The sequence below is a fragment of the Syngnathus typhle genome, linkage group LG17 (assembly GCF_033458585.1).
Source record: "Syngnathus typhle isolate RoL2023-S1 ecotype Sweden linkage group LG17, RoL_Styp_1.0, whole genome shotgun sequence".
Lineage (NCBI taxonomy): Eukaryota > Metazoa > Chordata > Actinopteri > Syngnathiformes > Syngnathidae > Syngnathus > Syngnathus typhle.
This window is the reverse complement of record NC_083754.1, coordinates 1,419,471-1,441,926: the sequence shown is the minus strand read 5'-3', so window position 1 is coordinate 1,441,926 and position 22,456 is coordinate 1,419,471. Positions and strand designations below refer to the sequence as shown.

Sequence of the window (22,456 nt, the reverse complement as noted above, 5' to 3'; positions counted from 1 at the left end):
AAAAATGGCTGTATTATCCCATCAAATATTCATACCAGTTGACTCCAAATGAAATGAATGTTTCAACATTTTTATCGTATTAATCTGAAATATTTTCACGACTCAGTTATTTACAGTGTAAAACCCAAAGAAAACAGTGCCGATGCTCAATAAGCAAAATGATCATCGTAAAATGATACGTGTGATCCATTCCATGTAAAACCTCGTAGCTTCATTCTAACTGTGTGCAACCCAGCTGGAGCTTTACCAATATGGCCGTTATTCCATGCCATAATGCACCACCGGTAAGGTAAATACTGTTCATAGGACTTTTTCCCCCCTTTCAAAATAGTCTAATTCATATTGCGTCAGTCCACAAAAACGGGGAAATGGTTCTGATAAATACTCTGCATCATTTCAGTGAGAGGGAATTTAATCCTTTCGCCGCTGCTGCTGCAGCTTCTTTTGCCTCTTTAGCTGCAAGAAAGAAAACATGTGGTTAGTAATAATGTGGTATTTTAAATATACGAGGCACCACTGTGCGTAGATTCTTTTCTACCTTTTTTCTCTCCCTCTTTCTTTCTCGCTGCCTCCTCTCTCTGTTTCTTGACGATGGCGAGGCGGGCGAGGTCAGCTTTAGCCTGGTCTGTCTTTCCTGCGAGATGCATCTTCATGTAGCGCTCCTTTGCTTTCTGCTTCTCAATTTCCTCTCTGTGTGCACACAAGTGGAAAGAAAATCAAGGGAAGAAATCCCGACAGAACTAATGGGCAAACTTGTGACACTGCACTAGAGCAACACTTTGGTCCTTTTCTAAACACTTTAATTTTTTCAGTAGAATTTATGTGGACCAAAAAAAATTGGACTGAGAGTGTACACAGACCTTTCTCTCCTTGACAACTGCTTGGGCTCGTCTAACTCGATGTGTGTCACCTTCTTGGACTTCTGAGCAATTCTGTTGGGGTTCTCAATTTCTATCAAGCCCTCCACACCGACTCTCTTCCTCTGCAAACACATCACAACAGCTCAGAGCGCTTTCTTGAAATGTGACAAATATCGGCCACATACCTGTGAACCGTCATCATCACTATCATCTGACCCTGACGCTTGTAACTTCTCGGTCACGTCATTCTGAGCTGCGCCCTCTTCCTCATCCTGAAACAAAGAAGATCGAAAGTCATGCATTTCGAACACAAGTTAATATTGATACAACCACATTAGTCACTTATTGTAGCTATGCCTCAGAGCACCAACGTAAATAAACCTAAACTGGAACTATATATAATATAGATCCACTAATGGGTGATTTTTTTTTATAAGCACCGTCTTCCTCTCCTTCTCCGCCTTCATCTGGGCGTCAATCTCCTCTGGACTTGTGTAGGTCCTCATGCGACCCTTGTGGCTCCCTTTCCGACCTGCAGTGAAGATGACGTATGTGAACAGATTTATCCTGTTTACAATTCGCACAGTGACAAGGAAAACCATTACACCCGCATCGAAAGCAAACGTTTTCACACACATGACATCGGTGTAATGTTATAACGCAACTAAGCGAATAAAAGCGTAAACTGATTCCAGTCTATGTTTTCTTCCAAGACATTCGTTACCTGTCTTCAAGTGACCAACGTGTGCTAATACGGTAATATATGCAAATTCACTCAACAATTAACCTTATACACAATCATCTTACCTCCTTTTGGCATTTTGATCAATACTGTACGTGAATATCTAACAGTTAGTAAATAAAAGAAAAGACATTGGAGGCCGAAGGAAGCTGACAGCTGGCTAAACTCGGAGAGGAGCAACACAATCCAGGAGTTGTGCCCTAGGATATGCCTGTTCAAATATCCTCAAAATGAAAACACGGTCGGGGATATGTCAAACACCTGTCCCCGGAAAAACACATATTGCTCATTTTACACCATGGTTCGACTTTAGTGTCTGTATATTACGAGTCACAAACAAAAAAACAAATCAAACGGTATTTATGTCTTCTAAACGGCATTTAATTTGTGCCCTAAAGTGATGCAATATCGCGAAAACGATAGCAGGATAGTTGCTTCAATTTTGCCACAGAAGAGTTGGATAAATTACCTAACTCCACGCTTGGGAATAATTTGGTGCCCAGTTATTCCGAAACATAAAAATAAAATAGGTATCAATAAATTACGAAAACCTGATGTGACGTCAAACGTGTGCTGCGCTTGCAATGGACCCCAGTGACGCCCAATTCAAGGGTCAGAGACGATCGCGCTAGCCAAATAGGAAAACAGAAGGTTTTGTTCCGAGTTGGACAAAGTGTAAGAAAATGCCAAAAGTTAAGAGAAGTCGTAAGCCACCACCAGATGGCTGGGAACTCATCGAACCTACTTTGGATGAGCTGGATCAGAAAATGAGGGAAGGTAAGGCGAAACAAGATCATTTAGCTATCATCGACAACGGCCCCGCGGAGCAAATGTTTTCAAATGCGTCCAATCCGTCATTTGAAACAGTCGATTCCACAAATGTCTGACATTTCTATCCTCTTTTGTGCTTCCTCTCAGCTGAAACCGAACCTCATGAGGGTAAGAGGAAAGTGGAAGCTCTTTGGCCAATTTTCAGACTGCACCATCAGCGCAGTCGATACATCTACGACCTGTTTTTCAAAAGAAAAGCCATCAGCAGAGGTAAGGATGACCCTACGTATCTGTAATATTTTGCTAACTATGTAAATTGTGTTTGTAATATATATGAAATCGTGTTTGTTATCCTGTGTGTGTCCTCGCAGAGCTGTACGAGTATTGCATCAAGGAAGGCTACGCTGACAAAAACCTGATTGCAAAGTGGAAGAAGCAGGGCTACGAGAACCTGTGCTGCCTGCGATGCATCCAAACGCGTGACACCAACTTTGGGACAAACTGCATTTGCAGAGTTCCAAAAAGCAAGCTGGAAGTTGTAAGTCTTTTACAGAGTTTCAATATTCTTCATTTTCAAATGAATTTCTGACTTGTGTCTTTGTAGGGAAGGATCATCGAATGTACCCACTGTGGATGCAGAGGATGTTCCGGTTGAGTGGAGGACAGAAAGACGTGCCCGGCCTCCATCTTTGTTGTCATGCATCTCGTCACCTACTATCATTCCCTGCAGTCTTTCTAGGGCTCAGAAATACGCTGAAAGGGGCCTTCTTGTATTCATTACAATTGTTTTTCTGCAAAATGTACTGTCTGTAACCTTTCTTTAATACCTTCAAGACCTCTGAAGGGGAAGGTGTCTTTGAGTTAATTGCTTCAGGCGTGACGTGTTTCATTTCATTCATTAGAGGGCTAAGTGTGGGTTGATTTTGTTTTTAAAACCTCTTGGTGTTGTAATCATTTGAATAAAACAATTCTGATTGACATCCTTTGTCCCTACGTCCCACCTTCTTTAATTGAATATTCAGTCAATTAGCCACCGAGAGCAGCTTAGAAGATAATTAAGATGATTTAGTATTCATGCCACCTCAGAAGCTAGCACATATGTACGTCATCACGGAAACAAGGCACACAAACACAAGTCTCTTGGAGCACTTCATGTTTAATGAGCTGTCTGTTGAATTAGTTGTTCAGTATCAGGAGAAGGGTCCTCGACGACTCATTTATCTCCTTTGTGACCTAAACGTTAGTGCAAAAAATGTTAATGGAATTTCAATAATTTAATGGCAAAAAAGACTTCAAAGCTTGTAAATCAATATACACGATGTGATACAGACATGATGCAGATGTAACTTAAGGACACTGAGTGTTTACACGTTAAGCACACTGGTATGGCTTAGATTACATTCTTTTTGCATGACAGGGAGAAGTGGCAATAACAGCTGAAGTGTATTTAATAGGGCACATGCAGCAAATGGGGTTAAAAAGTGGCAAGTGAAATTCGACATTCTCAAAATGGAAATTAGTGTTTGAGACAGAAAAAAATGCATCCAAGATCAATTTGTTCAAAGTAAATGTGACAGAAACGCCGCCATGATATCTGAACCCATGCAGTCACATGTAGAGAACTATTAGTGGATACAGAATTATGGCAACACCACATAAAAACATGTATTAAAAAGATAGCTTTGCTTCAATGGCTGATTTCAGATTTCCACGATACATTTATGGACTAAATAAAAACAACAGATGAGTTTTGTGATGACATCCAACAAAGACCACTGATCAGGCAACAGTAAATTGGGTCTTTATAAATATGCAACAGTCATCCAAACCCGAGCATTCCGTCTCACTTTTCTTTCACGCACGATAAAGCCCAAAACATTACAATATTTCACTGGTGGCACAAAACGGTCTCATGCTGACAGCACAACACTCACACCTTAAGACAACAGTGAAATTCAATACATTAAGGTTAAATAACTTGGAAGTTTTGCTCAACAGCGGATCACGTCACCAAGTTTTTGGCGCTGTTGGGAGAATATTTGTGTAACCGCTTATTTTTCAGGACATGCACTATCACGTGGATTCAATTCTATATGGCTGAAACAGCCAATGGGAACGTTAGTGGACATGGTGCAAATGAAGTTTCATGGACACAATATCAGCAGAATGCACGTTTGTTTCGGACCAAAAAAGCTATTCTTGGACACAAACAGTGTGAATATCATCTAGAACAATAAAAAAAAAAATTGAGCTACTACTCACATATTGTGTGTGTTTGGGAAGGGAGTGATCCAGCATTGTAACCCCAATAATACCGTTTCCTTGCTTCCTACACACACACGAGACGGCTCTGCAGAGATAATACGATAAAAATCAGTGCAGTTTGATCTGAAACTAAAATGATCATCCTCAGGATCAGGATCATCTCTAGTCCATTAAAAATAAAAGGGTAGCGGTTCCCTGAAGAGAAAAAATAAATAAATAAATCAGATTTTGTATAAAACGCTGCTGGTGTAGTTGAAATTAAAAGAAGGCGCTGCTGCGGCGCGGCCATCAGCGGCGTGCAGGTAGTGCTGTGTGATCAGGTAGCTGAGGTAGAGCACTATCTGTCTGTCCTCCTCTCCCAGGCCCAGCTGCTCCTGCAGGAAGAAGGTGCGTCGGGCCAGAACGCCATCCATCCCCTCTGTGGTGTTGACCGGCAAGTGGAGGTGGTGGGTGAAGGTGAACAGAAAGGCCTTGGCCGCCAGGTGACACAGCGTGCTCTGGACGTGAAGGAAGTAGGTGGAGCCGCGCCGGACGTAGGTGCGGTGGTCAGCCATGTTGGCTAGCAGTTGGCCATGATAAGGTGGACAGCGTAAGGTCTTCTGGTCGGCGTCCAAGATGGAGATATAGCGACTGTAGCGGGACAATGAGTACAGCGTGCTGGAACCGGCAGGAGATGCCACTCTGAGGGACAACAGGAGAAATATTTGTCAATTGCCGTGGCCGTTAGGAAGTCAATAATTACTTGTACCTTTGCAATCCAATAAGTTTCCATCTGTGCAGGTCCGTAAGGCTGAAAGGGCAGGCCAGCCACGCCTGGACTCGCTCTCCACCCCTCCCTGGTGCAGGTACAAAGAGGGCTAGAGCAGAAACCAGCCGACGAACTCTGGCCTCGTCGGCGCCGAGCACCACCAGCGTCCTGCCGCTCAGCAAAGACCACAGAGCCTGTATAGCAAAGGGGTACTGTCGCACAAACCTCAAGGCCCCTTGTCCGGCCTTCTTCTTCTGACGCAAGGTCAGCATCCCCCCATTGCCGACAGGAGAAGCGGTCCAATCGGAACCGGTGGATGTACACGTGGTACAATCCGAGTTGTCCTCGGCCGATGTACGGGACACGGCATCTCCCAGGAGTCCGGCTGTGAGCTTTTCTGAGCATGGTGATCCTACAGCATAGTCATCCTGGAGTGGAAGTAAGGCCTGGGGCTCCTGGTTGACCACCAGGACTTGAGCATTCTGCAGGTGGGCGGTGAGACGAGGCACCGCATCAGGCGGATTATCCAGAAAACCTTCGTGAGTCATACAGCATGCGGCATCCATCGGAACAAAAGTAGAGTCCTTCTCGCATCCTTCCTTCCTTATTGGTTCCTCCAACAAAACCTTGGGTTCCCCGTCTTCATCAGTAGCATCATCATCCAGATCGGTTTTATGGTCACAGTCTGGGGTCGAGTCGGACTCAGGATCCAGAACTTCTGGCTTCAGGCTTGCCTGGTTGCCACGGTTTCCGGTAGGTTTCTCAGCGCACTTCTGGGTCTCCGATTCCTGGTCGAAACAGGAAGTCTTGAGATGGTCGTCTTCAAGCTTGAAGTCTCCAGTACGGCTAGTCTCAGAGGCAAGTTCCAAAAGCTTGGGAGGTTCCGGTCCAAGCACGACTGGATTGATGAGTTTGGAGTTGTCTACAGCATGATTCACAGCACAAAATGGTCGTAATGTCGCCCTTCCATCCAGGTCATCGTAGTCGTCTTCACAGAGGTCCTCCTCAAACAGAAAGTTCATAATTCTCTGCTTTCTGCGGAGGGCTAGGTCCAAGCGACGTGTGTGCAGGTAGCACAGGTCGCCTCGGAAACTCCTTTCCGTCTCCTTCAGGAGCTCCACGGTGGCCTGGTAGAAGGTGTCATCGCACAGCTCTTGGAGGGTCTTGAGGCGCTTGTCGAAACATTTGGCCGACTTCGCTTTGATCAGCTGCGGCGTGTAAGACGGCCTGCGTGCAACACGCTCGTCGTCTTCCTCGCCAACGTGCACTTGGGCCGCGTGACCATTTTGTTCCTCCCCTGCGTCAGCGCAGGTCGAAGGCAGAGCTAGCTCGGCGTACTTGCCGAAGAGCTCTTCGCACTCGCTCCTACACTTGTGACACGTAACGGCCTGAGGGTCTCGGCGGGGACGATGATGGTACGAGCTGATCTGTCTCAGAAGGTCTCTGTGTTCATAAATGCTCTTCTCCACGTTGGCGAGCTCGTTGGCCTTCTCCACGGCATGAGGCGAGTACATGCAGTGAGGCCCCGCCTCTCTCTGCAGGCCCTCCTCCCGCTGTAGAACAGAGCGAGTGTACCTAAGAAAAAAGAAAAAGCCTGGAATTAAGTTTTGCTCCACTGTCTTCTGGAATTCAATGATGAAGAAAGTGTCAATAATTTTCCATTTCAATTTATTGCTACTACAGACTCAAGAAGGCACCTACTCTAGGTCTCGAAGCTTCCTCTGGAGTTCTTTGGCGAAAGCTCTGCGGTTGCCGGCCTTCAGGCACTCCGAGGCCTTGGAGAAGCGGCCGGACATCTCCTGAAACTGCAACATGATCTTCCTCTCATCCGCTGAAACATACGCCATGCAGAAGGGACGCACAAAGCCCCTGGCCTCCAGGTCGTACAGTGTAAGGTGATGGACATAGGCAAAGGCGCCCTCTTTAGAGTCACCCAGGACAACCCTGGAGTCCTCCACAAAACTGAGCCGAGGGTATCCGCTGCCTGGGGGATGCCCCACGAAGGAGGCCTGGTAGTCCACTGACATGATGCGTAGGGAGAAGTAGTTGAGATCAAAAGTGCCACAGACTTTGGGGTCATCAGGAATGGTGAGGAGAGGCTGAGGACCCACTTGCTCGGAGAACTCCGAAATGAGGATGAAGTCTTTTGTGAACTTAGCGTACGAGGTTTTGGCCCAAGGGTTGGAGTCAGCCAGAGGGTGGAGGGGAATGGAGAACTCTTCTGGAATAGCCCATGGGTCAGGAGTGGACTGACCATCATCATCATCCTCTTTTGTGAAAGCCACCACGTCAGGTGAGCCTATCATAGTGCTGTTGTTGAACAAGACATGAGAGACACCACTCTGTGCAGCTCATCTATCAATTATGAAGAAGCAGCCAGGGAGCACCACTCAAATGCAAGATAGACAAGTCACACCTGATCACCGTGCTCTCATCGTCCATGCACTGGAGCTCCGCCAAAAAACATGATGTGGAGTTTGTGTCCCAGGGTCCAATTTTTCCATCGAGGTTTCAGTCCAGAAGATATGATGCTCGATGTTAATACTTCTCATGCACACAGGTCAGCGTCCAACGAACAAAAGCAGCAATCCGTGCATCCGGCTATCATCAGATCGTTCAAGCAAAGTCACGCATCGGCACAATGAAATTCCGCGACTCTCTCCGTCTTTTCTTCATGTCTTCATTTCCATCACGTTGGCGTGTTTGCTCTGCAGATGCGTCCAGCGATCACGCTGCTAGCAGGCAAGAACGACATCATCATGATTACACCGTGAGACTGACGCCATGTTTACCCAGCTGCTGGGAGTCGTGTCATGTGACTCAACCACCAATCCGATGCAAGAATTCCACACCAGCATAAATCGCGAAAAAATGTCATTGTTTTCACCACTGTACACAAAATAAAATCTCTAAAAATGATAACAACCTGGACGCAAATCATGGAGCAACGTTACCGTCGCGGTAAACTTGTTTATTTGTGACCATATTACCTTATTGTTATTTCTTGAAATCAATGTAAATATTATAATGTCATATATACAATCGGTTTTACCTAGATGGAAGTAAATATTTTTGCCACGTGAAACTTGTGTCCATAAGTTTGTTCAGTCGAATGAATTACGTCATTTTCTGATTTTACGACATCACGACAGAATACGGTAGAATTTGACGGGCGGGCGCGCGTTTTGTAAACATTGTGAAGTTGAACTTTTATTTCTAATAACTATGAAGAAAGAGTATGTCGGGAAGTGTATTTTGCCAACGGGAAACTTTATTTACTCGATGGAGTAGTTGATATGGTGACATGTTATGATTTCAAAATGGTTATAAAGTCTGTACTGGAACTACCTAGCAAACATGCTAATACAGACGAAGAACAGTGGAAAAGAAGCCGCTTTATGTGAATAGCAGCCAGGTATGCGAGTCGTGAACCTCCTCACAAAACATCTGCTTCGACTGGGACAACAAAGACGACGTATCCAGTTGAGGTGTTCCTCTACAGTGCACGATTCATTGGCAACATTAGACATGATGCGGAGGGGTCACATCAAGAGGGTCCTCTGCGTAGCCGAGAAGAATGATGCCGCCAAAGGCATCTCGGAAATTATGTCCAATGGCAGGTCCATGCGGGTTAGTTTCCGAACTTGTCAGTGTCATTTTTGTATGGATGCTGTCATCAAGTTCCTATTCCAAACTTGGGCTCCAGAGCAAGAGGGTTGTGCCTGTTTAAGCTTATAAATGGAATGGCAAGAAAATTGAGCTTCTTTCTGTGTTTGTCTTTATTATGCTTCAATGCGCTCTCATGTTTTTATTTCTACTTGGCTCGCAGAACTGTAATGCCCTTCCATTTGATTTTTTTAGAGGGAAGGACTGTCCAAATTTAACAAGATCTATGAGTATGAATATCATCTCTTTGGTCAGGTATGTATAAGCGATGAAACGGATAATACACCTGTTTCTTTTGCTTCCTCTAATTGCCTGTTTCTCTACGTTCACATCTAGAATGTGACGGTAGCAATGACATCAGTCTCGGGACATTTATTGGGTCTTGAGTTTAAAGCCCCTTATGATAAATGGTAAGCTTGGATACGATGTGGCTTTGCGTTCAGCAGCTGATTTCATGTTTACATTTTCTTTCCGAAGGCGCAGTTGCAATCCAGTGCTGTTATTTGACGCCGAAGTCGAGAAGTATTGCCCGGATGGCATGGTACAAATTAAGGTACGTCTCCTTACCTTTCTAAGCAATTACAAAAAGAAGGAAGATCCTTCTTTGCTTTGAAACATATTATCGAGCCTTCTACTGCAGCTTCCCTCTGTTATTGTGTTGTTACAAACTTCTTCCGTTGCTATCGTTCCAGCGTACACTGGAAAAGGAGGTGAGACAATGCCAGGCCTTAATTATCTGGACTGACTGTGACAGAGAAGGAGAGAACATTGGCTTTGAAGTAATCAACGTCTGTAAGGCAGGTAAGGTTAACCGAAAGTTTAACAATACAAAACATCTGAAAATAAATGAAGGTACAGTTGTGGATATGCACATATCCTGAATAAGTTGGTGTAAAAGATTTTTTTCTTTTTAGTGAAACCTAATTTGCAAGTGTTTCGGGCAAAGTTTTCTGAAATCACCCCCAACTCCATTCGGAGGGCTTGCGAGACACTAGCCGAGCCGGACGTGAACGTCAGTGATGCCGTTGATGTCCGCCAAGAGCTCGACTTGCGGATAGGTGAGGAAGCGCATACGCAGATACCGCGATGCCGCAGATGATACGTCGGTAGCCTTACGAACGTCTCTCTGAACACACACAGGTGCATCCTTCACAAGATTCCAGACCCTTCGCCTCCAGAAGATCTTCCCAGAGTCTCTGGCCAATCAGCTCATCTCTTATGGTAGCTGCCAGTTTCCCACTCTGGGTTTCGTGGTGGAGCGTTTCAAAGCCATCCAGGCTTTCATTCCTGAGACTTTCTACAAGATTAAAGGTGCATGCGAATCCAGTTTAGGTTTGGTGTTAGATTAGGGGAATATACATTTGATTTAAACCTGGGTCTTTCTGCTTCTTTGTTAAAGTGCTACACGAAGTTGAGGAGGACACTGTGGAATTTGGATGGAAACGATATCGGCTATTCAACCACACAGCTTGCCTAGTGCTCTACCAGATTTGCATGGAGGTACACTGGTTAATTAAGTACATGATGTTGATTCAGTGTGTCTACTCTCAGTTTTCACTTCTTTCCTAGGATCCCATAGCAACAGTCACCTCAGTAACCAGTAAGCCCAAGAGCAAATGGAGACCAATGCCTTTGGACACTGTGGTAAAGTCGAGCAGCCGCGAGTACCCTCGCCTCGACCGCTCTCGCTTCCCCGAGGCTGATCATGTGTATTTTCTCCCGCCACCTCCCCGCATCAGGAATTGGAAAAACTGGCATCTCGGAAGCTGAGAATCAGCGCGAAAGAGACAATGAAAATTGCAGAGAAACTTTACACACAAGGGTGAGTGTGAGTTAGTATTTTTTTCGCCTGCCCACCTATTTGCCATTTGGGCCGAAAGTTGACTTGAAATATTGCGGCTGTTTCTGTGAAGGTTTATCAGCTACCCTCGCACGGAAACCAACATTTTTCCAGCATCCCTCGCTCTCAGCCCCTTGGTGGAAGAGCAGATGCAAAGCCCTGAATGGGGGGCATTTGCTCAGCGGGTGCTTGAACAAGCAGGGGGTCCCAACCCACGGCAGGGCAAAAAGTCGGACCAAGCCCATCCCCCTATACACCCAACGAAATACACGGGCGCGCTACAGGTAGACACACTTCATTTCCTTTACACAAAATTATTTCACCACCATTGTTGTTGATTTTTTTTCCCCATTTCAGGGAAGTGAAGGACGTGTGTATGAGTTCATTGTCCGACACTTCCTGGCTTGCGTATCCCAGGATGCTTTGGGACAGGAGACCATTGTGGACATAGACATTGCTCAGGAGAGGTTTTCCACGTCGGGCCTCATGATCGTCGCGAGGAATTACCTAGATGTTTATCCTTATGACAAGTGGAGCACGAAGGTAAGGTGTTAGAGGGCGAGCATCAATGGTTGGAATCTGTCAAAATGAATTGTGTGTGTTAGGTGATTCCAGTATATGAACAAGGCTCCCAGTTCCAGCCGTCTGCTATAGAGATGGTGGACGGTGAGACGAGTCCTCCGCAGCTGCTCACTGAAGCTGACCTCATATCGTTGATGGAGAAGCACGGCATTGGTACATCACAAATGCACATTTGGTTGAGGGCAATATAGACATATATAATAATAATGCACTGATCCAATTTTTCTCATGACAGGCACCGACGCGACACACGCAGATCACATTGAAACCATAAAAAGTCGCAAGTATGTGGGCTTGACAGCTGATCAGAGGTTTCTCCCTGGGGAGCTTGGCATGGGACTTGTGGAAGGTGAATCACACTCTCGTGCTACAATATGAAGTTGTTTTTTTGACGCAAATAATTCTTGCCATCTCTTTGCTTAGGGTACAACGCCATGGGCTATGAAATGTCCAAACCACACCTACGGGCAGAATTGGAGGCAGACCTCAAGCTGGTATCAGAAGGAAGGAAGGACAAAAGGAGCGTGTTGCAGCACCACATCCAGAAATACAAGGCTGTTTTCATCGAGTCGGTCAGGAAGGCAAAAAAGTTCGTGCTGCGTTTATATTTAGACATCCCAGTCACTGTAGGCTGCTGCTTGTAAGCCAAACTATGAAGAAGTAAACGTCAATGCCTCCTTAGGTTAGATGAAGCTCTGTCGCCGTATTTGGGTGCTGCTCAGGAGATCCCTGAAACTGAGCAGCAAGATATGGAGATCCCGCTGCCCATCAGGAAGTGTCCCCACTGTGGACGGGACATGGTGCTCAAGAAGAGGAAGGAGGGAAACGGGTGAGAGGATCAATGCCGCGGAGCTCATCATAATGTGCCTTTTTTTTTTTATCCCTAATATTTTCTCTCCCATCTTCGTATCGTAGTAAGTTCCTGGCCTGCGTGGGCTTCCCAGCCTGCAAAACAGCCGTATGGTTTCCTGACACGGTGCTGGAGGTGGGTCGAGACGACAGCGTTTGCTCCATCTGCCGGCCGCGGCCTGTTCATATGTGAGTATTTTAAACGGATGAAGGTACAAAGAGTTCAAGAAAGGCAGGTGCATGCTGAGAAAAGAAATGTGAAAAGCAAGTGGCTGCCATCAGTAGAGATGTCATCAGAGCAATTAGACGACTTATAATTAGCTGAGTGACTTTTAGTGCTGTAGCAATGTGACAAAGGTGTCTGGGTTGCAGTTCTTTAGGGCATTTTAACACGGCAAGGTGTATGAAACGCCGGCGCATCTGGCAGAGAGCCTGGGAAACGATTCTTAGCCCATTGCGAACGACCATCTCTGAAGGTGAACCTATTTATAGCTCTCCGTGAAAGTCATTTGGACAACCAATAAGTTGTGACTTGTGGGTAATGATGCACACCTTTTGTCTCGCTTGTGTGATCAAATTCTTTGCATCAGTGGGCGTTGAACCCTCTGACCAAGTGCCGGAGCACGGTCCAAATATAGGACACATTTGGCAAGCAGTGAGATCGAGTCCTTCACACCAGTCAGTATCTGTTGCCACAGCAACTCTTCACATCTTAAAGCTCAATCACAACGCTTCAACGAAAACGCTTCACCCGGTAGTTTGTTCTGTAAATAACTATAAATGCAAAAACTTTTAACGTTGCGGTCTCCTGCGGAAGCTACTTTACTGATCACCATGGCAACCCGCTCTTAGGGTAACTTTTGTTTTTAGACATGCATTAAAAAAAGATCATCGCATCCATCCATTTTCTGAAGCACTTTATCGCAGGCGCGCTGAACTGATCATCGGCCAATCGCAGCTACTCTCTGTCCTTCAGGTTAAAGTTCAAATTCCGAAGGGGCAGTCTTCCCCCCATGATGCCTTTAGAGTTTGTCGGCTGCATCGGTGGATGTGACGAGACTCTCCGAGAGGTGCTGGACCTTAAATATCTTCGAGGAGGAGACGGGGGAGGAAGAGAGGGTCCCCCAAGGCCAGCGCCAGCCCGCGGATCAAATGCAAGGCCTTGTGCGCCACCCTCTGCCCCCTCTTGGACCGCACCGCCTCGTCCACCACCAGGGGGCGATAACATTGGCCCACCTAGCAATGATGTCATTGTGTGTAACTGCGGTCAGGATGCCATCTTGCTGACCGTGCGCAAAGACGGTCCCAACCAAGGACGGCAGTTCTACAAGTGCAATTCGGGATCTTGTCATTTCTTTCTGTGGGCGGATCCGCCCAGCCATCAGGGGGCGCAGCAGAATCATTGGCCTCCGCCGCCACCGCCGCCAAGGGCACCGACGCCGCCGCTGGGGTTTCGGAACACAGCTGGAGGAGGTGGCAGCAGGCCTAAAGGGGGCGCTGGAGATACCAAGTGCAACTGTAACTTGGCCACGGTGATGCGCACTGTGCAGAAGGACGGGCCCAACAAGGGACGGGTGTTTCACACCTGCGGGAAACCCAGAGACCAACAGTGTAACTTCTTCCAGTGGGCTGATGAAAACATGGAAGCACAAGGTAAGACACAAAAAGACAATCAAAATGTTTGGAGCAGACTCACAAGTTGTAGGCCGCAGTTCACGTCCAATGTTTTGAGCGCTTTTCCTCTCCGTCAGGTGGCTTCCAGGACGGCGGCTTGAATAGCAACAGAGACGGAGGGAAGAAGGGAAGGAAACAAAAAGAGGATAAACCCCCCGCTGCCAAGAAAGCTCGTTCCTGCGGCATATGCCACATGCCGGGACACACCCGCGTCACTTGTCCTCAACGGTGACAGCGGCACATTGATTGAGCCACCTCCTCTTGTGACAGCTAGTCCAAGTGGGCGGGGTCAAATGAAGTCAAGGGACTTGGACCAGATGAACACATAGGTGTCAAATTGTTTGCATTTAGTAGAATTCCCGTATGAATACCGGGTCTAAAAAGGAGGCCTTTTTATTCGACTTTTCTTTTGACACTGTGGATTCAAATTCTGTCCCTTTTTATAGTAAATGATTGATAATAAATTGGATGTTTTCTATATTCTGTTGTTCTTTACTGAGAGGTTTGCTTTTATTTCTTGGACCTTTCCGCTGAAATGATTCATCTCAAGTTGGGTTTCGTTGTGACTCATTTGTCTTCAACCGCAAGCTCACAGCGAAGCACAGTCAACTGGAAAATGACCTTTTAATCTTCTGCTACAATACTGATGAAACCTTAAAGACACTAAAGTCGATTTGGAGATTTGTTTGTAAATACTCATTTACAAGATATTTTTTTAATAAGTCAAAAGACAAAAAAAATCATGGCGAGATAGCGTTAATTATGGTTTAATTCGTTTTTCAACATTTCAGTTTCTCAGATTTTTGAGGCGTGGTTACTTTTTTTATTTTCAAGTCTTATATTCATGAAATTCTTTTTAATCAAAATACTTTTGACATTTTTGCTGCATGTGTTTGAGTGTTTGGGTATTCAGGAAGAGATTTTTGTGAGTGAGTTTTTTTGGTGTATGTAAGAGCAGCTAAGTGTGATCTCGAATGCTTTTTTTTTTTTTTCTTTCAGATTCACTAAGTGAACTATGGAAATGAATGTGCCTTCTTCTGCTATGACTTGAACGTAGAAATGACAAAGCACATAGTGGCGATGCTCCACAAAGTTTGTGCAGCTCACTGCAGGGACCCCCCCCCCCCCCCCCAGGGACCCCCCCCACCCGTTGCCCTCTCGCTCGATCCCGATTTAACGGGAAACGCATAGATTCCCGTATAGGGGAAATTGATGTGTTTTATTTTGTTGATCTTCCAAGGAAGTAAGTAGCGCGGATCTTACTGGCACGTTCGGTGAGTCACGCGTGACTCATCACGAGTGGGCGCAAATGGTCCTGCCGTGTTGTTTTTGCGCTCCTTACTACACGCGCACGCACGCACGCACGCACACACACTGTCGGTATCCGGGCAGATAACAAGTCATGTGATATCGTTTTTTTAATATTTTTTTCCCCGAACTGCAGTAATAACCGACTTTCGGGAAGTGTCACATCGCTACCTTGTAAATGTTCCTGCAGGAGGAAGGCTCTCGAAGCGCCGTAAGCGTGAACACGTCACCGAGTCCTCATAAAAGTCAATACCACAACTTATAGATGATGAAGGAGAGCACATTGGACCACGCACTTCCTAACCTAATGTATAATAAAAATGCCATTTAATATATAGGCAAAATACAGGCCTGCAAAAAAAAAACGCCCATTGCAATCAATTGGTTGGGGAACTGAGTCATACAATTATAATAAATATACTTTCCCCATGAAAAACAGTTGTTCACATAATCATAACTAACTAAAAAATCTTTACTTTCCAACTTTATTTCAAAACTTCTGTAGAAGCAGCTCTTTCAATTCTTTTTGCTGATGAGTGCTTTGCTTCCTGTCCTATTTGGCTCAGAATGTATTTTTGTGGCTATTCCAAATGATTGCGTTATTGGCTATGCTCAGTGTTTGTGCAATAGCACTGAACATTTATAGGTGGACACAAGAATTAGAGCAGACTTAAAATAGACTCCGTTGCAAATCCTTCATTTGTAATTACCCAATGACTCATTGTTATCACTCAATTTCTGCATTCACTTTTGTTTTGACTTACTAATGATTCTTTCCTTCCGGGTAGTTCAAATCACACTTTGCTGAGAGAGCGTAAGTGAAAAAGGATCATTTCCTGTGGCAACTGTCGTCGCTTGACTTCTATTCTAGACGTCACACCAGACCCTGATGGCGTCAATTATTATCTCATTTCATTTATGGGTCAAAGTTCACGGTCAACATGGATCACTGTTCATCCCCTGAGCTGCTTATCAACTCTTCCTGCTGGCTCATCATCATCATCATCCAGCTTTTCAGTGGTTGCTGTAGAAACAGTTGTCATGGCGACCAGTGCCAGTAAGTGATGCAAGCATTCCAGGTGCATGCAGACCATGACTGTAGACCCTGTGCATCCTATACAGCCTTGGTTTTAACTGTAAATGATCCAGCTTCCTAATGGGTTGCTTATCTGGGCCCTTAGCAAGTGTCCGCAAGATGAGAAAGAGGTGTTGAGCTTAAGATGCTCTTTTCCCATCCAAGTCAACACACTTTTGAAGCACAACTCTCCTCTTTGTGGACATATTGCTACGCTTTAGGATGTACAATTATTTCTATGTTGTCTTGCACTTCTATATTTGGACAGAACGTGGATGGGGAGGTGAACAATTCACCCAAGTGAGTGCCTCGAGGCTTCTTTTCAACCGCAGATTGTGATCTTTAGCGGACTCTGAGAAGTCCCTCCATTGATGCTAGAGAACTTAATGAGAGGGTAGAGTCATGTAAACAGTAGTTTGAAACTATCAACTTGATGATTAATGTTACCTGTACACAGAAGTATAAAATGTCACGGTATTTTCTATAACTAGCGATCAATATGCAGATTCTAAGAGATTTTTTAAAAGTTACATTTCTTAATTTGAACAGTGACCTTCTCGAAGTCTCTCTCTCGCGCGCGCTCGCTCGCACTCTTTCTCTCTTGCGTGCGCGGCCACGTACTTGGGGGCTCGGCCCTACGTAATGGCGTCGGGAGCGCGCGCGCCACTTAAAGCAACGCGTCGTCCCGTGTTGATGTGTCGCAGATTTGGAAAAAGTGAGCCAGGAGAACACTTTGTGCATCGAGAAACATCGGAGGCATTTTAGAAGCCCGAACGAACATTTTGATTTCATTTTGAGCCTCCTTCTTTTCGCTCCTTCCTTCTTCTCCTTCCTGCCGAAACAGAGGCTGCTTGCTTCGAGCGGCGATGGAGCTGTCATCCATTGGAGACCAAGTGTTCGCAGTGGAGTCCATCACAAAGAAGAGAGTGCGAAAGGTGAGCTCCGACACTTTAATCCACTCTACTCAACTTACATAAGTTATTTTTCCTGTGCTTTCCGGAGAACCGTGTGGTGTGTCCGTGAAAGAGAAACGAGGCCACGCACTTTCCATTCACTCTAAGACGCATTCAAACTCCATTTTCCTTTCGCTGTTGCGTTTTATTTCTGGTGGTCATATATTCATCATGATGCCATTATGGCGCTCTACTTTAATTTCTGGAAGTTGAGTGTTTGCTCGCTGCCGGAGCGTGCAACGATGCTGCAGCATGTTTGTGCACGAGCCCACGCAGATACGGTACACAACAAGAAGGGGGTGTGTACGTTTAGTCAGTGTGCTCGGTGCAAGGTGACCGACCGACCAAAGGCAAAACACATTTTTTACCTTCCCATGCAGGGCTTGTTTCCATTTAATACACACTTAAATAACAAAAAAAAAAAAAAAAAAAAAAGTAACGGTCTTACGTAAAGTTGATCGTAGTACGCAGCGAGGCTGCAATGAGACGTAAAGATTGCGCAACAGCACGTTGTTTACATGTTCCCGTGGCCCCACCTATCCTATCCGAGCCCTGCACGGTGTAGGGCAGGGGTCACCAAACTACGGCCCGCGGGCCGGACACGGCCCGCGGGACCGTTTAATCCGGCCCGCCAACCCTGAATAAATTGTATTATTAAACTTTTTTTTTTTTTTTTTTTGCTCATTTTGCCTGCAATGACTGCGTTTCCCCAGTAGATGGGGGAAGCGCTCGCCTGCGCATTTACTACCGGAAGCCGTGTCAGAAAGCTCGGTGCACACTCACAAGTGCGTGTACGGACATGGCGCACTCGCGCTCTATTTGTATCAGTCCCGAATTTAGAGCGTGGGCTGTGACGACAGCATTCTTGTAATTTGCGCGCTGAGCTTTCAGATGCAGTTTTGCCCTAAGGCCACCCACAAACCTTCCCCTGGAATCCTTCCGTTAAAATGTCGCCCAAGTAAAGCAGGGTGAACACAGTGCCGAGCGTTTAAAAGAGCCAATTTGGCTCGACGTACGCGACGTGACGTTCAGCCACATGAACGTCAACATCTACCCGTCACAGATCGAGGTAAACGGACCAACACCTCGGATCTCGCGTAAGAATTGCCACAACAAATTTTACTCCAGACTATGACGCACTATCAAACTTTAACAAAAAAGACAGCGGTGTCTACAAGCCTACTGGAACCTACAAAAGGATTATAAGGAAGGAACACAAGAACTTTAAGAGACTGCTCATATGTGTCAGAGAGGTTCTGCTCTGACAACTGAGCTGAACTTTTATCTGTTAAGATTGTGCATGGCACAACAGAAAGTTAATGTTCCATGGTTTTTTTTCTATGAAGAACCCAGAGAGAGTTATTTAGTTATTTATTTCCTGTTTTTTCTGTGAAGAACTCAGAGAGGGTTTAGTTATTATTTATTTCATTAATAGTGTTATTTGTTTCCTGACTTTTTTTCTGTAAAGAACCTGGAAAGGGTTATTAAATAACCGTTATTTGGTTATGTGTGGCTTTCTGGAAAACAATAATTTTTTTAAGCTCCCCTACGATCGTCACACTTTTTCTGTTACAAACTGCCACCGGCCCGCCATCAGAGAAGGGAAAGGTTATGTGGCCCTCACAGGAAAAAGTTTGGGGACCCCTGGTGTAGGGTTCTAGAAGAGTCGCTCGTGTTGTGTCCGTGCACCGTCACGTCACGCGCAACTCTACCGGGAGAGAGAGAGAGAGCGCGCGCGAGAGACTGAAAGGGGGCGCTCACTGACGTCACTCCTCCAGAAGAGCACCATTTGATAAGGAGACTAATACCCCCGCCTCTCCACATTTGCACACTTTAAAGTGGCAGACATCGCCTAACACACTAAAGTACACGTTGTACTTTTGCTGGTTTCATGTGTTGTTATACACTCAAGGGGAAGAATTTGGAATTGTACACTTGTGTACATGGAAAGCATGCTTCCTTCATTTGCATTGGCCACCATGTTTTATCTGTCTACATTTGTTAATTGTGTTTAATTGAAGTGGTCATAACACCACTACAATGATGCTATTTGTTAGCCTGTCCAGAGCATTTAGCTTTTTTTTTTAGCGTTAAGCTAAATAGACTTTGCGTGGTTGTTTTTAATCCACAATGTATACTTTTTAGTTTTATAGTAAAGGTTGAACTGGGAGTGACACTCAACATCTTGAAGCGTGTTTTTATAAATGTCATTTGAAGATGTCTGCCAGCTTTTGAGTTTACTGCCACCCTACAGATTTTGGCTCTCGAATTTTTACTCACAATACAGAGCAAAAAAATGGGGTCACTCATACCTCATGGCACATTGAAGTCCTACACTCACTTTTAAATGAACCACCAACAATCTTAAATGAACAAGAACACACTGTTACATCAGTCATGATTCATGCAGACATCCTAAAATGAAATACTGCATTTTTTTTTTCCTTTGCTGGAATTTTCCAAATGGATTATTTGGGATGACATAAGGCCAAAAAAATCATTTTTTCCCGTGAGGCTAATCGAAAAAAAAGTCCCTTTTGCCATTCTCTCCCTCTCTTGTCTGCAGGGTAATGTGGAGTACCTGCTTAAGTGGCAAGGATGGCCTCCAAAGTGAGTAATCACTGAGTCATCACCCAGTGACATCATCCCTTAAATAAACGCTCACATCCAGCTTGATAAGTGACCTGCTCTTCCATACAAAGATGGGCGGGCGTGACAAATGTTCATGTCTTCTTGTGTGGCCCTCGGCAGGTACAGCACTTGGGAGCCGGAGGACAACATTTTGGACCCTCGTCTGGTCCTGGCCTATGAGGAGAAGTGAGTCAAATCTCTTTTCGTTGCTTCCCCAGTTGTTGTTCTTTTGCTTATCTCTTTGTCTTTGTGTTTTGCTGACGTTACCAGTCAGCAGAAGCTAAGAGCTCTGGCCTATCGCAAGAAAGGGCTCAGACCCAGAAGCCTCGTCCTGCGGGTAAACTCATATTTCAAGTCTTGCCTGGCTTCCATAAATGTCAAATGTTGGATATGTGTCAACAGTCAGTTGCGGTGTCACTAATAATAAATGTATTCATGTATGCAGATGGTGAATCCAACCTAGTGTCCTCCAATCTTCTATGTCCTTGTAGAACATCTTTGCCATGGACCTCCGGAGCGCACACAAGGCCCCCGACAAGCCCCGGCTCCGCCTCTCGCTCACCCGCGCTATGAGCACCGACGTGGACCATGTCGAGCGTGGATCCGCGCACTCTCGCAAAGTGACGAGGAGGAGGAGGAGGAGCAAGCAGCTGGCGTCCAAGAGGAGCCGCTCCAACATAGCCGTCGGGGGCAAGAAAGGGCAGGACTGGGAAGACACCAGCGAAGAAGACAAGCAAGAGTCCGAAAGCAACACAGAGGAGAGACGGGCAGACAGCTTATATGGTTTGTTGAATGACCTTTGACCTCTTTGTCATGCTCAACTTCTCTTTAGGCAAGAAAAATAGTACTTAATTGAACTCTCTGCCTTCAAGGTCATTCCGAATGCAGCTCGCCTCCCCACATACTGGAGCGGCAAGATCTAGAGTTGGACGTGGAGGAGAGCGTCACCAAAATGTGGTTGGAGCCGCGAGACACAAGTGCGGAAACAGTCGTGTGTGACCAATCAAAGGACAGCGCCGCGGGGCTCCAAGATGGAGGAGAGGATGCGGTTACCAATGACAACAGGTCAGACGGTGACACGGGAGAGGAGGAGGAGGCGCTGTTGGGGCCAGAGAGTCCCGACATGTACCTGAGAAATGACCCGAGTCCGGAGGGAGCGGGCGGAGATGCGGCTTGCCACAATCAGAACGTTACCGCGGCCACAGCCGCTCAATCAAAGCATCCTGGGAAGGTGATCATGACCGAGGTGACCATCAATTCTCTGACGGTGACTTTTAAAGAGGCCACGGAAGCGGAGGGCTTCTTTAAGGACTGGTAGCTGAAGGCACGTTCATTCGACAAGAATAATCAGACTCGCCGCTCATTTTGTAACTCGTTGAAATAGTCATGTACGTATGTAACATGTTTACAAAGATCAATTCCTGCTGATTATTATGTTTGAATTGAAAAACAAATGGGTGGTGATATTCACGATTGAGGTTCTTTTATTGGGAACTTCTGAGACTCAAATAATGAGACAGTAGTCCCTTCTTCCATGGGTTACCCCTAAACCTAACTAACCCTAACCAACCCCAACCTCTTCCATGCAGCTACTTTTCGTTTTGATTCTTCAGGGTCTTTTTATTTTTTTTTAGAAATCCCAGAGTTCCATAACGAGGCAAAGGTCAAACCAACTCACTTCTTCCATGCAGCTACTTTTCTACTAAGAATTGAAGTGCTTTCCAGCAAGACATCACACTCGCATAGTGTGTGTTCTTATAGATGTCTCATTTCATGATTACAAATATGTTTGCTGAAGACATCGGCGCCTTTGCGAGGTTATTTCTGTCGCAACAGAAATAAAACAAAGAGATGTAATGACTGATGCTGACATGAAGAGGAATGCACAAAAAAAAAAAAAAAAAGTACTGTCGTGTTTGCCGTCTGTCCGTTCCAAGCACTATAAATGCTACTTGGTTCTATTTTTGTATTACCAGTTGATAGTCCATTCTTTACTCTACACTAACCTTTGTGCTTTTCAAAGGAAGTATCATTTTACACTGCTGCTGTTAGCTTTGTACAATAATGTACACTAAGCAGATGTTCATTAGATCACACAGTAAAGAGCTTTTGTTATTTATTGCATGTCATGTGCAGAAGCTAAACTAACTTACAGTCATGTCTTAGAAAAATGTTTTTATTTTGACTGTTTCCAATAAACATGAACTGAAATGACCTTGATTTTATTTCGCTCCATCAGTAGTAGTAACCACGGTGAAGATAAACAAGTACCGTTTTTTCCATGTATAATGCACCCCCATGTATAATACGCACCCCAAAAATGGCATGTTGATGCTGGAAAAAAGCCTGTACCCATGTATAATACGCACCCAAATTTTGACTCCTACTTAAGTCCGTAAACGTAAAATTATTTCAGAAAAAAGATCATCTTTGGGAACAACCGGATGTTATTCTGCCGGTCAGTATCACTGCGCATGCGCTAGCAAACTCGA

At 45.4% G+C, this 22,456-nt stretch overlaps 5 protein-coding genes across 5 annotated transcripts; 3 read left to right on the top strand and 2 right to left on the bottom strand.

Moving 5' to 3' along the window:
* Positions 1–49: 49 nt before the first annotated feature.
* On the bottom strand, positions 50–1,826 carry pdap1b (pdgfa associated protein 1b). Its single transcript, XM_061302359.1, has 6 exons — positions 1,668–1,826; positions 1,301–1,392; positions 1,046–1,132; positions 861–982; positions 539–690; positions 50–456 (listed from the first exon to the last, which is right to left on the bottom strand). Exons 1-6 carry the CDS (start codon positions 1,678–1,680, stop codon positions 392–394), a joined length of 531 nt encoding a protein of 176 aa, XP_061158343.1. The 5' UTR covers positions 1,681–1,826; the 3' UTR covers positions 50–391.
* A 359-nt stretch (positions 1,827–2,185) lies between these two features.
* bud31 (BUD31 homolog) lies at positions 2,186–3,353 on the top strand. The gene is made up of 4 exons (XM_061302361.1): positions 2,186–2,379; positions 2,521–2,643; positions 2,745–2,911; positions 2,978–3,353. The coding sequence occupies exons 1-4, from the start codon at positions 2,286–2,288 to the stop codon at positions 3,026–3,028; spliced, it is 435 nt and encodes a 144-aa protein (XP_061158345.1). The 5' UTR covers positions 2,186–2,285; the 3' UTR covers positions 3,029–3,353.
* A 158-nt stretch (positions 3,354–3,511) lies between these two features.
* smcr8a (Smith-Magenis syndrome chromosome region, candidate 8a) lies at positions 3,512–8,216 on the bottom strand. The gene is made up of 3 exons (XM_061302355.1): positions 7,088–8,216; positions 5,387–6,961; positions 3,512–5,319 (listed from the first exon to the last, which is right to left on the bottom strand). The coding sequence occupies exons 1-3, from the start codon at positions 7,690–7,692 to the stop codon at positions 4,860–4,862; spliced, it is 2,640 nt and encodes an 879-aa protein (XP_061158339.1). The 5' UTR covers positions 7,693–8,216; the 3' UTR covers positions 3,512–4,859.
* Positions 8,217–8,534: 318 nt separating this feature from the next.
* On the top strand, positions 8,535–14,475 carry top3a (DNA topoisomerase III alpha). Its single transcript, XM_061302354.1, has 19 exons — positions 8,535–9,016; positions 9,248–9,307; positions 9,389–9,462; positions 9,530–9,605; positions 9,745–9,853; positions 9,967–10,110; positions 10,193–10,363; positions 10,452–10,552; positions 10,622–10,696; positions 10,792–10,874; positions 10,966–11,176; positions 11,250–11,435; positions 11,498–11,627; positions 11,710–11,823; positions 11,898–12,063; positions 12,157–12,303; positions 12,390–12,512; positions 13,300–13,976; positions 14,075–14,475. The coding sequence occupies exons 1-19, from the start codon at positions 8,804–8,806 to the stop codon at positions 14,227–14,229; spliced, it is 3,015 nt and encodes a 1,004-aa protein (XP_061158338.1). The 5' UTR covers positions 8,535–8,803; the 3' UTR covers positions 14,230–14,475.
* A 2,540-nt stretch (positions 14,476–17,015) lies between these two features.
* Positions 17,016–22,178, top strand: cbx7a (chromobox homolog 7a). Its single transcript, XM_061303921.1, has 6 exons — positions 17,016–17,315; positions 19,900–19,943; positions 20,085–20,150; positions 20,235–20,301; positions 20,456–20,747; positions 20,837–22,178. The coding sequence occupies exons 1-6, from the start codon at positions 17,247–17,249 to the stop codon at positions 21,280–21,282; spliced, it is 984 nt and encodes a 327-aa protein (XP_061159905.1). The 5' UTR covers positions 17,016–17,246; the 3' UTR covers positions 21,283–22,178.
* The last annotated feature ends 278 nt before the right edge of the window (positions 22,179–22,456 follow it).

Bases quoted from the DNA above. Each gene is read 5' to 3' on its own strand.
- cbx7a (XM_061303921.1), top strand. From the start codon at position 17,247: ATGGAGCTGTCATCCATTGGAGACCAAGTGTTCGCAGTGGAGTCCATC. The intron at 17,316-19,899 runs GTGAGCTCCGAC...TCTTGTCTGCAG, and splicing joins CAAAGAAGAGAGTGCGAAAG to GGTAATGTGGAGTACCTGCT. The intron at 19,944-20,084 runs GTGAGTAATCAC...GGCCCTCGGCAG, and splicing joins TGGCAAGGATGGCCTCCAAA to GTACAGCACTTGGGAGCCGG.
- top3a (XM_061302354.1), top strand. From the start codon at position 8,804: ATGCGAGTCGTGAACCTCCTCACAAAACATCTGCTTCGACTGGGACAA. The intron at 10,697-10,791 runs GTAAAGTCGAGC...TCCCCGCATCAG, and splicing joins CAATGCCTTTGGACACTGTG to GAATTGGAAAAACTGGCATC. The intron at 13,977-14,074 runs GTAAGACACAAA...CCTCTCCGTCAG, and splicing joins TGAAAACATGGAAGCACAAG to GTGGCTTCCAGGACGGCGGC.
- smcr8a (XM_061302355.1), bottom strand. From the start codon at position 7,692: ATGATAGGCTCACCTGACGTGGTGGCTTTCACAAAAGAGGATGATGAT. The intron at 6,962-7,087 runs GTAGGTGCCTTC...CTTTTTTCTTAG, and splicing joins AGGAAGCTTCGAGACCTAGA to GTACACTCGCTCTGTTCTAC. The intron at 5,320-5,386 runs GTACAAGTAATT...GTTGTCCCTCAG, and splicing joins AAACTTATTGGATTGCAAAG to AGTGGCATCTCCTGCCGGTT.
- pdap1b (XM_061302359.1), bottom strand. The intron at 983-1,045 runs GTATGTGGCCGA...ATGTGTTTGCAG, and splicing joins GTGATGATGACGGTTCACAG to AGGAAGAGAGTCGGTGTGGA. The intron at 457-538 runs GTAGAAAAGAAT...TCTTTCTTGCAG, and splicing joins GAAAGAGGGAGAGAAAAAAG to CTAAAGAGGCAAAAGAAGCT.
- bud31 (XM_061302361.1), top strand. From the start codon at position 2,286: ATGCCAAAAGTTAAGAGAAGTCGTAAGCCACCACCAGATGGCTGGGAA. The intron at 2,644-2,744 runs GTAAGGATGACC...GTGTCCTCGCAG, and splicing joins AAGAAAAGCCATCAGCAGAG to AGCTGTACGAGTATTGCATC. The intron at 2,912-2,977 runs GTAAGTCTTTTA...GTGTCTTTGTAG, and splicing joins CAAAAAGCAAGCTGGAAGTT to GGAAGGATCATCGAATGTAC.